Source organism: Anomaloglossus baeobatrachus, chromosome 6 (assembly GCF_048569485.1).
Source record: "Anomaloglossus baeobatrachus isolate aAnoBae1 chromosome 6, aAnoBae1.hap1, whole genome shotgun sequence".
In the NCBI taxonomy this organism is placed as follows: domain Eukaryota; kingdom Metazoa; phylum Chordata; class Amphibia; order Anura; family Aromobatidae; genus Anomaloglossus; species Anomaloglossus baeobatrachus.
The window spans coordinates 45,038,880-45,052,272 of record NC_134358.1 but is presented as its reverse complement, the minus strand read 5'-3'; the positions used below and the strand labels follow the sequence as shown (position 1 = coordinate 45,052,272).

The window sequence follows — 13,393 nt, the reverse complement described above, 5'->3', positions numbered from 1 at the left end:
TCTCACCCCACTGTGTCGGCGGTGTTGTTAAGGTTGATTCCAAGGCTGGAGCCTTACATGCCGCGCTCCTTCACCATCCCTCAGGCTCTGGCTTGAAGTGGGAGCCAGCACGGTTCTCCTTGCTTTGCAGGAGACCGGTCTCCATCCGCAGCCCTTCAGGATCCTGCCGGACGGAGCACTCATCCCCAGGGACTTGGAACCCTGCGTCTCAGCAACAAAGCAATGAACTGGCTAGATCTGGTTATCCAGGGGGTGTATATGCTCAGAGGGAGGAGCTACACTTTTTAGTGTAGTACTTTGTGTGTCCTCCGGAGGCAGAAGCTATACACCCAATGTCTGGGTCTCCCATAGGAACGATAAAGAAATTGAGACTTAGCAAATAAATAAAAGCCAGTTTTATGTGAGCCTAGCAGCCAGCATCAAGGCGTATTACCCTTTGCGGAGTCCCTACCTAAATGCCTTTACTTGGGCTGAACAGCCTACAATTTTATGGGTGGGCAGGAAGCTGCTAATGGGAAATTAAAAAGCACCTTAAGTTGATTAGGAGTGCTCAGTCAGAAGGTAAGACCCTATAATCTAAAATAAGAAAACTGATGGCACTTCCTAACAGACAAATGTGAGCAGGTGCAAATTGAAAATGAAATATACTCTAACAAATATACAGCTGCACTCTGAGACACTAAGGTATGCAAACAATGAGTACAGGAATTTGGACATACATTACTGCTAAGAAAATACATGTAAAAATTGAGACACATCATGCGTACTGAGTCAAAATCCAGAACTTAGACGCGGTGGCAGCAGAGAGGTGAGCGCGACCATCCTCTGACGCTGCGCATCCATTGGCATGTTAGCACGCCCACGGGAGCATACTAACATGCTAAGGGGGCCGACTAGCCAAGGGAACTAACACCCTTGCGATTAGTCGTTGGCCTCATTAGCATATCATATGGGTTATTTAGAAATACCTTTTCTAATGATCCCTTTATCTGTGCTACTATAGGCTGGGACAGTTAGGCAGGGATTAGCAATGTGCACCCAGAACTGTTTGTGGTTCTGGGTGCATATTACACCTGGCAGGTTCCCTTTAAGTTGATTGGAAGGAGTGCTCAGTCAGAAGGTATGACCCCATAATCTAAAATAAGAAAACTGATGGCACTTCGTAACAGACAAATGTGAACAGATGCAAACCAAACATGAATATACTTTAACAAATATACAGCTGGCGTCTGAGACGGTAAAGTATGCAAAACACTGGCTATAGGAGTTTGGACATGCATTACTGCTAAGGAAATACCGTATTTTTTAAATTATAAGATGGACTTTGGGAGGAAAATGAGGGGTGCGTCTTATAATCCAAATGTTGCTTATCGGGGATGGTGGAGAGGGGTCGTAGGAGCAATGCCGTGGGTGCTGTGCTAGAGCTGCGCTGTGCTGGGGCTACGGGTAGAGGGCGCTTTGCTGTGTTGGTGCTACGAGCGCTGTGCTGGGACTGCGGGCGATGTGCTGTAGCTGTGCTGTGGTGAGGCTGCAGGCCAAAGGCCCTGTGCTGTTCTGGGGCTGAGGGGCCCGGAGTCGGCGCATGCGCAGATGGCACTCTTAGCTCAAGATCTCATCTGTGCACGTGCCACCTCTGGGCTCCATTTTCCTTAAGTTCGCTGGTGGGAAATAAATGGGCCGAAGCAGGCGCGTGCAGGTGAAATCTTGAGTCGAGAGCTCCATCTGCGCACGCGCCAACTCCGGACATCATTATTTTAAGTCCACTTTGCAGACATTTTCAGGATGGCGCCTGCAGCCCCAGCTTAGCACAGCACCATCGGCCTGCAGCCCCAGCACAGCGTAGCTCCAGCACATCGCCCACAGCTCCAGCACAGCGCCCGCAGCCATATCTGCATCGCCCTATTCCACCACCGCTCCTGCCTCCAGGGGGAAGGGGGGGGTTAGGTAATACAGATTAGATGGACAGTCTGGCACAGGACACCCAGTCCTGCATTGATAACCTCCTGCTGATAAAACACTAATTATATTGAACCTGCACTGCAGCACACAGCCTAGTAAGTGACACCGTGCTGGAATGAGGATCTCAACATCTACATTATGTTATTCACAATTTAAATAGCAAAAACCTGGTGACAGATTTCCTTTAAGAAGTTGATATGCAGAGATGAGAGACACTGACAATTTACTGAGACATTTCTATGTGACAACGCTCCTCAGCTTCCCCTCACATGAGGCAATTCATGGGTTAGTCACAGTGATAATTACCATAAGTTGAACTTATAATTTATCGGTCGCCAACATGTCATGGAACACACCACTTCCTCTTTTTACATATAAGATGTCATTATTTTCCAGTCATTTAGAACTGGTCACTGATCAGTAAAAGGTTTTAAGTGCTGTTCCCGTCCTATAATATGTTGGCATATATCTCAATCTGAAAATCTATGCAGATCAGAGAGGTCAGACCCGTCCACATGTAAAGGGATGACATAGCCTGGCAATATTTAATCATTAAATGGCAATAGCTGTGAGCAAAATATGCTCCTTCTATGCCTCTGGAACTCCAAATTAATAAGATTTGTTTCACGAGCGCTTGGGAAGTCAATACAGCACAAACTTAGTATGGTATACTCAAAGACTTCTCCTTTATTAATAGATGTATTTGTCGCGGACGGGGGACAGATCACAACCGGGGGGCCGCTCGAGGTACTCAGATCTGGGCAGTGGCTCGAGTGGTAGCCGGATCCGAGGCTCGCGCAGCCGTCCGTTGTCCACGAGTGAAAAGGGGTTATTTACAAGGGAGATTGTCTGTGACGTCACCCGTGGGTTGCGGTGAGGGATGGTGACACCGCCACTGCCTGGTTATGGGGGCGCCCGGGGCTGATGGAGCAGGGCAGCAAGTGGGATCCCCTCCACGGGTGGGGGGGGTGTAGTCCCGGGGCCCAGGTATTGTGTGGAATTCCATGGAGCAGTCTTTAAGAGGCAGGAAGTAGGAAACTTACAGTTGGTAGTCGTGGTGCTGGATGAGGCTGTACTGATGTGGATGGTCAGTAAACACAGAGTCTGTATTGTAAACCAAAGCTGAATGCCGGGAGCCTTCTGGAGGGGTGTGCTGGTCCACACCCGGGCTCACAGGGCAGGGGCCCTTCCTCCTGCACTGTGTGTTTCTCTTGTGTTGATTTAACCCCTTGTGGAACGGGAGAAATCCGCTCCCAGCTTGTTGTGTACCTGAGGAGCTTTGCACGCTGACGCAGGCCCTTGGGATCTACCGGGCCCTGGCGGATGCCCTATCCCCCGCTGTGGGCTGTTGTCTGCTTTTGGGACTTTGGTTGGGACAGGACCTATATTCCTGCCCTCAATTGGTTAATTAGCTAGGCCGTTGGTTCCGGTCCTGGCTTCAGAATCCAAGTACCCCCTCTGTGCACGGTTCCTGGGTTGGTTCTCCGGTGTCGGTACCAGCGGGCTCTTACCCTGTCCCGGTCCTCCTCGGATCTCCGGCAGCTGTCTTTCCTTTCTCCTGCTAGACATGGACCGCCGTCTGCCACCTAGTCCTTTGCAGGTGCTGCTGTAGCCAAGGGGCTCCGACCCCTGACTACACTTCACTGACTGCTCAGCACAACACGACTGTCACTTTCCCTGTCCAGAACTGCTCTGACTTGATCCCACCCCTAGCACCTCAGGACCCCTAGGTGGGTGTTCTCCATCCACCTGGTCCCGCCCACTGGCACTGGCTCCTTGCACACGTAGCCACGGTAAATATCAGGTAACTAAGCAAAGCGCTTTGCTTAGTAACCCGATCTGTACCCGGGTTATGTGTGCAGGGAGCCAGAGAGAGCATGCGCAGCGAAATCCTAAGGATTCCGCTGCTCAAAAAATGTTACATGCTGCGTTCCTTCCGCCCGGCGGAAGCAACGCAGCGTCGGCCAGCGGAAGCAATGCAGGTCCATCAGTCACAATCCGTCGTCCATACAAGTCTATGGGAAGCAGCGGAATCCGTTAACGGATTCTGATGTTTTCCAAAATGGCGGATTGCGACTGAAGGAAAAAAACGCAAGTGTGAAAGTACCCTTAGCTGAACCCTATGATTAGCTATAGGACAAGATGGAAACTATAGAAACAAAATGGAATCTATTCTCTCACATAGCTACACCATCCAGCTGAAATGCATTGCGGCACAGAGACCCATCGCATCCCTGGACTGCAGTACATGCCACTGGCCAAACACAGGCCGACAACTGTTTTTGGCACACCTGTGTCTTGGGGTTCATGGCAGTGACATCATGCAACGCCATAGCAGGTACACCGACGTCTACTGACAGCCACTGCGCCGGCTAAAGAAGAGGACGCTGCGTGACATGGGAGCCAAGGAAGGTAAGAATAATATTTGGGCGCTGGTTCATGCATTAGAGATAGCACAGGGACTATATATAGCAGGAAGGGGCCCAGGATAAGGACATATATACCAGGATGGGAAACATATTTACAAGGATGGAGAACATATTTAACAAGGTGGGGAACATATTTACCAGAATGGGGAATATAAATCAGAATAGAGGATATATTTACAAGCAAGGAGCCAAGGATGGGAGACATATATACCGGGATGGGTCCAGAATGGGGACATATATTCCAGGCTGTGGACATATAAACTAGGATGGGGACATATATACCAGGATGGTTGTCATATTTACCAGGAAGAGGGACATTACTACATAATGAAGGGGGGAACACATGTCTTTTTAGGATTTAGAACGCTACAAGGGCCCATACATCTGACCAACATGCGAGGAGGGGCAGGTCCAGATTTGGCACTGGGGCCAACTGGACACTAGTTACGTGACAGCTTGTATCTCTCCCATTCCTGAGATATGGCCCCTTCTTCTTTGTATACCAATCAAGTCTTTTTTTTATCCAAACAGGTGTAGTTTTCAAGAAGAAGCCCACCACAAAAATAACAAAAAATGTCCACTTGGATAAGACTAGATTTTTCTGCATGGAGGGTAGGACCATATCTTGGGAACGGAAAGGCTCAGGAACAAAAGAAAAATGTCTTTTAAGTCACTTTACATGAAGTTAAAATGCACTATTAATGTCAGAATCCCTAGAGATCCAGAGCAAGGGGAAGGTAATGTTCACATCCTTGTTGGACTAGGGCAGTAATGGGTTAATATAAAAATTCCTGCAGGAGACAGACAAGAAGTGGACACAGACAGAAGAGGACCCATGTGCATGAAAAGTATATGGGCCCCTTTACAGTCCAATAACATCCCCTTTAATAAGTGTGCAGCAGAAGTTGATTGCTGCTCTGGAGGTGAAAGTGCTCCCCTACCTCATGGGGCCCCTGTGTGGCTGGTGCGTCCGCTCCAGTGACAGACACTGTTTAAAGGGAACCTGTCACCAGAAATATCGCTATAAACTTAAAGAATCCCCTTCTGCAGCTCCTGGGCTGCATTCTATAAAGGTTCATCTTGCTACTGGCCCCCCTTTCAGACCTAAATAACAACTTTATAAAATATTACCTTTTGCTATGGAAATTAGGTTTGCTGGCCCCATGGGTGGGCTGTATTTTGTCTGTTATCCCCCCTCCTGCCGCTGTTCGCCGTCCCCCAGTGTTCATTTACATAGATGAGGTCGCCGCCCTCATCTTCCTAGGTGCTCCTGAAGTCTCGCGCATGCGCAGTGGCACTATCGCAGAACTGAGCAGTTTTCAAATTGCGAGCGCCGGTGATGTTATTGCGCAGGCACGAGATTATGGGCGGGTACTTGGATGACGCTGGTGATGACATTCACAGCGCCGCTCATAATCTCGCGCCTGCGCAATAACATTACCGGCGCTCGCGATTTGAAAACTGCTCAGTCCCGCAATAGTGTCACTGCGCATGAGCGAGACTTCAGGAGCACCTAGGAAGATGAGGGCGGCGGCCTCATCTATGTAAATGAACACTGGGGGACGGCAAACAGCGGCAGGAGGGGGGATAACTGACGAAATACAGCCCGTCCACGGGGCCAGCAAACCTCATTACCATAGCAAAAGGTAATATTTTATAAAGTTGTTATTTAGGTCTGAAAGGGGGGCCAGTAGCAAGAGGAACCTTTCTAGAATGCAGCCCAGGAGCTGCAGAAGGGGAGTATTTTAGTTTAATAGCGAAAATTCTGCTGACAGGTTCCCTTTAAATAAAGCTTAATCAGTGACTGAAAGAAAAGTTTTGCAACTTTCTAACTTTTCCCTATTTTTAAGATGTCTGTCTGCTGTCAGGGAATAAGATCACAATCTGTGCATGGGGAGTTCTGTCATCGCATGAGAAGTAGACACAACTGTATCCAATAGACAATACTCAGCCGCAGCCGCACAATATATCAGTCTGGGGTCCTGGTTGTTTAGCTCACAATTGTAACAAACTATAAGGCTATGTGCCCACGCTAGAATGTCCCTGCGGATTTTTTTGCCTGAAAATCCGCGACTTTCGCGGCAAATCCGCACCTGCGGATTTGCCGCAGATTTGCCGCGGATTTACCGCGGATTTGCCGCGGATTTTGATGCGGATTTTTTTTTTTTTCCCCATTCAAAGCCAAAAATCCGCACCAAATCTGCACCAAACAATTGACATGCTGCAGATTTTTCCGGATCAAAATCCGCGGCAAATCCGCCGCGGAAAAATCCGCAGCATGGGCACAGCATTTCCAAAATGCCATTGAAATGGCTTGGAAGTGCTGCTGCTGCAGATTTTCGGCAAATCCGCGGTAAATCCGCGGCAAAATCCGCGGTAAATCCGCGGTAAATCCTGTAGCGTGGGCACATAGCCTAAAGGACAGCGATGTACAGTTTTGTTGCCTCCATTTGTAAATAAATCTGCTTGTAGTGAATGGGAACACTTTAGTTTGTATTTGCAGGGAGAAAAGGGGCCCTATGCAGGAACAGTATAGGGGCCTCCGCAGCCCAAGAATCCATCTATATGCACAATTCATCATGCTATGGAGTTGGTAATGAGCCCCCCGAACTCTTGGGCCCCTTGCCCCAATGATATGTCCACCCCTGTCACAGTCAAAGCCGTTCATAGCTGATCCAGCAATCTACTGAGAGGTGATTACAATTGTATCCAGATGACAATGATCAGCAGTAGCTGTACAATGTATCAATGTTCTGGTTGTTTAGCTCAATATTGTAACAAATCATCATGTAGTGTAGGTTTGCTGCCTTTAGAGAGGAACACAAGACTGTTTTCATTCACTGACAGCAAACAGAGATCCTCAAAAGAAATGCAATGTATATTAGAAAGTTGTGGAACGTTTCACTTCTCCACTGATTATACAATATACAGAACTTTGCTTGTATTTCTAATTAGGATTAGATACTGCCTGCTGAGTCGTGTATCTAATCCGATCCTGTGATACTGTCTGCTGAGCTGTGTATCTAATCCTGTCCTGTGGTACGGTCTGCTGAGCTGTGTATCTAATCCTGTCCTGTGGTACGGTCTGCTGAGCTGTGTATCTAATCCTGTCCTGTGTGATACTGCCTGCTGAGCCGTGTATTTAATCCTATCCTGTGTGATACTGCCTGCTGAGCTGTGTATCTAATCCTGTTCTGTGTGATTCACTTGTAAAGCGCCATGGAATAAATGGCGCTATAATAATAAATAATAATAATAATAATAACACTGTCTGCTGAGCTGTGTATGTAATCCTATCCTGTGTGATACTGTCTCCTGAGCTGTGTATGTAATCCTATCCTGTGTGATACTGTCTTCTGAACCGTGTATCTAATCCTCTCCTGTGTGATACTGTCTGCTGAGCTGTGTATCTATTCCCGTCCTGTGTGATCCTGTCTGCTGAGCCGTGTATCTAATCCTATCCTGTGTGATACTGTCTCCTGAGCTGTGTATCTAATCCTATCCTGTGTGATACTGTCTCCTGAGCTGGGTATGTAATCCTATCCTGTGTGATACTGCCTGCTGTCCTTGGTGACACTTTAGACATTTGTGGTCACCAACAAAATGGCTCCGCACTGTGATCCTAAGCTTCATCCTCCCTTATCCTTTTGGAAACACCCAGATTAGGAAGGGGAGGTGACATCACACACAGGAGAGCAGACTCTGCCCACTTTACTGCAGCTGTAATGTGAGATATTTCTACAGTAGGATTTCTGTAGGATTTCAGCAGCTGCTCCCCCTAGTGTTTAACAGTGGAAAATATCAAACTTTTTAATTTTTTTTTATATTTTGTTCAATTAAAAACAAATAATATTATTGAAACAAAACATTAAAACATTAATACTTTATATTTTTCAGTTATTGAATTTTTTTTTTTTTTTAATGACACCTTCCCATTAAGGATGTCATTAATCTTCACCACATTCCGAGGACCCCTCAGTGTTCCTGCAGACCCTCATTATTGTGCCGCTGCTCTTCAGTGAACAAACTTCCTTATGCTACCGACAAATATTTTTTAAAAACCTTGACTCCCAAGTCCAGGCGACCTGCTGCCATTTTTTTTCACCCCAGTTCCTATATTTTTGTGCATAGTTGAGTCTCTTGGCCCTGTTTTCTTTGGTTAGATATGGCTTTTGGCCACAATTCTTACACAAAGTCCACTTTGGTCAGACTGCTCAGAATATGTTACGCCTGTCCCTCTGCGTTATGACACTAGTGACAGATTGAGGAGTCTGGACTTGAGAGTTATTTCCATGCAAGACTCTCAATATTAAATGGATTTCCTTTTTTTTGGCAGTCATAGGGTTAATCTCAGTTTGCTTTCCAGCAGCTTCTGAATCCTGGTCAGGTGTTTCCAGTTTGAGAAAACTCCCAGTCCCTTTATATACCCTCTGCTACCAGCAGAGGGTGCCGGTTATTCTTTGCCATTTGGATGCTGGGTCAAGAGGTGGAAGGAGCTGCTGAAACCCTGTGTTGAAGTTGCTCTGGTGGCTGCAGTCTTGGTGCTGATCATTGTGGTTTCTCCCTGTCTGTTTTCCTTGCCTGGTGTGTTGTTTTAGTGCAGCAGTGAGGCTAGTGTCCCTTACCTGCCCACTCACTAGCCAGGACTATTACAGGGTCACTTGGGGCTTCAGGTTCTTGCTCAGTGGGGCAGGTGAGGAACCTGTATGGGGACTGGCTAGGAGTGCAGGGTACAGCGGCAGGTAAGTGGATGAGGTGTCCATCTTCCTTCTCACTAGCATCAGGGCTCACCATTGTTATAGTACACCCCATGTTTGTCGTGGTGAAATCCCTCTATTTTGTGTATTTTGCCCCACTAGCCAGTGCATGACAGAATAGTAATTGGTGCTGCCAGTCCTGAGCTCATGTTAGGGGTACTTTGCACGTTGCGACATCGCTACTGCGATATCGTTGGGGTCAAATCGAAAGTGACGCACTTCTGGTGCCGGTAACGACGTCGCAACGTGTAAAGCCTAGATGCGCCGATAAACGATCGCAAAAGCGTCGTAAATCGGTGATCTGTGTAGCGTCGGACATTTCCGTAATGTCGCACCAATAGGAGATACGATGTTGTTCCTCGTTCCTGCGGCAGCACACATCGCTGTGTATGAAGCCGCAGGAGCGAGGAACATCTCCTTACTTGCCTCCACCGGCAATGCGGAAGGAAGGAGGTGGGCGGGATGTTTACTTCCCGCTCATCTACGCCCCTCCGCTTCTATTGGCCGCCTGCCATGTGACGTCGCTGTGACGCCGCACGACCCGCCCCCTTAGGAAGGAGGCGGGTCGCTGGCCAGAGCGACGTCGCAGAGCAGGTAAGTGCGTGTGAAGCTGCTGTAGCGATAATGTTCGCTACGGCAGGTATCACAAGATATCGCATCTGCGACAGGGGCGGGTACTATCGCGCTCAGCATCGCTATCATCGGCTAGCGATGTCGCAGCGTGCAAAGTACCCCAACATTGCCCATTTCTTGATGTACTCTATGATGAGAAATTCAAAAAATTACTTATCCATCATGTAATACCATCAGGGAGGGGTCTGATTGTCTCCAAATGTATTCTGCAGGCAGAGAATAACCCCAAACATCCAGCCAATGTCATTAAGAACGAGGTGTCCTGGAGGTGATGATCCAGCTGTGACGGTCTTCTCTTTTTGAGATTAGTGACAGGCTCAGGTTTGGAGTCTCATTTATCATATGAAGCCATACACATTAAACATGTGTTTTTCTTTTGGCAGTCGCAGGGTTAATATCAGTTCTCCTTGCCAGCAGCAAGCTCATTAACTCTGTTCAGGTGTTTTCTCTGATGACAACTTCCGGCCTGGGTAAAAGCCCTCTGCTCCCTTTAGAAGGTTCCAGTTATTCAGTTCATTCTGGAGCTAGGCCTGGAGCTGTGAGGAGGCTGTTGTGGTTGCTGCAAGGTTTACAAGGCTGCTGTCTGCTGCTTTGGTGTGTGAAAGTAGCCAGTTGTTACTTTCGCCTTTCCTTAGTTACACCTTTTTCTGTCCTCTGGTGTTTGTTATAGGCAGCGTCGGACTGGCTACCGGAGAAATCTCCAGTAATGCCAGGCCTGGATTCAGTTACCTGCATTGCACTCCGGAACTCTCACCTGAGCTCCAGACTGCAGCCTAGACTGTGCCGCGAGCGCCGAGTGATTGATTCCCCGGTGATTGCGGTTCAGTTCATGACAGCTGCAGACAGGCCTGGGTGATCTCTGGTGTTCTCACCTGAACTCCGGAGATCAGCCCGGCCTGTTCGCAGCTGTCATGAACTGAACCACAATCGCTGGGGAATCAATCACTCGGCGCTCGCGACTCAGTTCTGCAAACTCTGAGATCAGTCCAGGCTGCAGGGGAGAGCTCCGGAGTGCAATGCAGGTAACTGAATCCAGGCCTGGCATTACTGGAGATTCCCCTGGTAGCCAGTCCGATGCTCGTTGTAGGTGTGGGTGAGTTTTGTTGTTACCCCTGTCTGTATTTGTCGGTGGGGTTTTTTACTTCTTTCCTGGCCCGTTTCCTTGGGTGGTGTGCTGTGGAGGGGGTCTTACCATCAGGGCCAAGGACTGGAAATAGGGAGATGCTGGGGGCTCAGACCTCACTACCTTCAAGCGTACCTCTTGGTTGAGGGAAAGCCTAGGGTACGCTTAGTCTGTGGGCGAGCACAGGGGCTCCCCTCCAGTCATGCCCTCTCTGTCAGAGCCGTGGCACCGGCCCCACAGAGCCCTGATATCACACCATTTGTCTGTCTAAGATCACATGAAGAGACAGAAGTATCCGCACAAGCCTCATACACAGAAGATCAGGGGTTACTTTTCCAAGATGTTTGGAACAACCTCTTGCTGAGTTCCATTAAAAAAATTGTATATATAACCTAGAAGAATTGATGAAGACGCAGAGCTGTCACCAAATACTAATGAGATTTAGATTTCTCTTTTCTTCATTCACTTTGCATTTTATGAATTGATAAAAAATAAACCATTAACACTTCTATTTTGGAAAGCATTCTTAAGGCCCCGTTACACGCAATGACGTATCTAACGATATATCGCCGGGGTCACGGATTCCGTGACGCACATCCGGCATCGTTAGTGACGTCGTTGCGTGTGACACCAACGAGCGGCCGTTAACGATGGAAAATACTCACCAAATCGTCCATTGTTGACACGTCACTCATTTTCAAAAAATCGTTGATTGTTGCAGGACGCAGGTTGTTTGTCGTTCCCGAGGCAGCACACATCGCTACGTGTGACACCCCGGGAACGATGAACTACAGCTTACCTGCGGCCGCCGGCAATGAGGAAGGAGATGGGCGGGATGTTACGGCCGCTCATCTCCGCCCCTCCGCTTCTATTGGGCGGCCGCTTAGTGACGCCGCTGTGATGCCGCACAAACCGCCCCCTTAGAAAGGAGGTGGTTCGCCGGCCACAGCGACGTCGCTAGGCAGGTAAGTAGTGTGACGGCTCCTAACAATATTGTGCGATTTGTCCGTGACGCACAAACGACGGGTGCGGGTATGCTCGCTAGCGATATCGCTGCGTGTAAAGCCCCCTTTAGTTTGAAGCATTTTTCCACACCTGCCTGTATACATTGCATTCTGCTCATTTTCATCCTCTAATAACCTCCTTGTTGCAATACGTCCTCCAAACAACCGTCCTCGCAGCTGCACATGTGACCCTGTGATTATGATCCTGTTTACAAGGCGAGTCAACTGTACAAGGGTTAATGTTTCAGTTCCCCAGAATTAGGGGAAAATACGGGCTTCACCTGCGGAAAACTGGGAAGGGGCTGCTGGTGCGACGGGGCTGCAGCTGTCGCTCTCTGGACGCAGCCTGGCGATTGAATTTCCAATTTTGCAATAACAAAGATGAGGTATAAACAAAGCCACATGTCAGCGTCGGAGGCCGGGCCTAAGACTTCCGGCAACAAAGCCACGACTATAAATAGCATAGAACAAGCTGGGAACAGCAGAGAGAGAACACAGCACACAGAGGCGCAACAAAAACAGCTGATACCCAGGACAATAGCTCACATCACAAAGGACCATGCCTTTCCTAGGACAGGATTGGAGGTCTCCCGGCCAGAACTGGGTGAAGACTGAGGATGGCTGGAAAAGGTTCTTGGAGGAACATAGTAACTTAGTCGGTGACATTACCAGGTCAGTATAATCCAAACTATGTAGAAAAATCCAGTTCGTTGACGTAGCAGAGCCAGATTCGTTATCCAGAGCTACATTGTTAGTGCGTAAACACGCACGGCTCTGCTACATCTGAACACACTTCTACCAACTCTACCATTCTATGATTCTATGATTATATTCTATTATGTAAACAATTAATCTCTGCATTGTGTTCCCAAGCAAAAAAACTAGGGAAATATCAGATCCTGTTAACGTAGCAATACAACTCCAGGACTTGCTGGGAGTTGTAGTTTTTATTTCTTTATTATGCATTGCTTATATAGCGCTGTCATGTTTCGCGAGCCACAGGTTGTAGAGACGAGATAACGATGTTTCCGTTTGGTGCAATGCAGCTACGTCGTATCAGTGCGGGTATAGCAGCATTCACTACAAGTCTCAGCATCCTCGGCCGGGGGCCGGCTTCCCGTGTCAGGCTGATCTATATTAAGGCAATGTAAACGGTGACTTGGCTGATGGAGCCTTCCAAGAGATCTGTTTCTTCGCTGTGATCTCAGCCATGGGTTGTTTTTGTTTCCCTTCCGAAAAGCATGTGACCTGCAATGTCCTCGTCTGCCCTGTAGGAGGCAACGGAGCGATCATCAACAGCATTCCTGGCACCTCACCAGCAGGGTGACATTGCCCAGAAGGGTTGGCAGCTGTCGTCACCCTGGTATACGCTGTATAGAGTGCTGCGTGCAAATGTTATCACTGCAAATGTGAATATACGTATTAATATACAGTGGAACCTTGGATTATGAGCATAATTGGTTCCGGGAGTTTGCTCTTAAACCAAGT

At 48.2% G+C, this 13,393-nt stretch overlaps 1 protein-coding gene across 1 annotated transcript in view; it reads left to right on the top strand.

Moving 5' to 3' along the window:
• Positions 1-12,358: 12,358 nt before the first annotated feature.
• Positions 12,359-13,393, top strand: part of FBXO32 (F-box protein 32) — a 39,423-nt gene continuing 38,388 nt past the window's right edge. Inside the window, exon 1 of the mRNA XM_075352896.1 lies at positions 12,359-12,577. Coding sequence (XP_075209011.1) covers positions 12,465-12,577 — 113 coding nt within the window. The 5' untranslated portion in view covers positions 12,359-12,464. The remainder of the gene's footprint in view (positions 12,578-13,393) is intronic.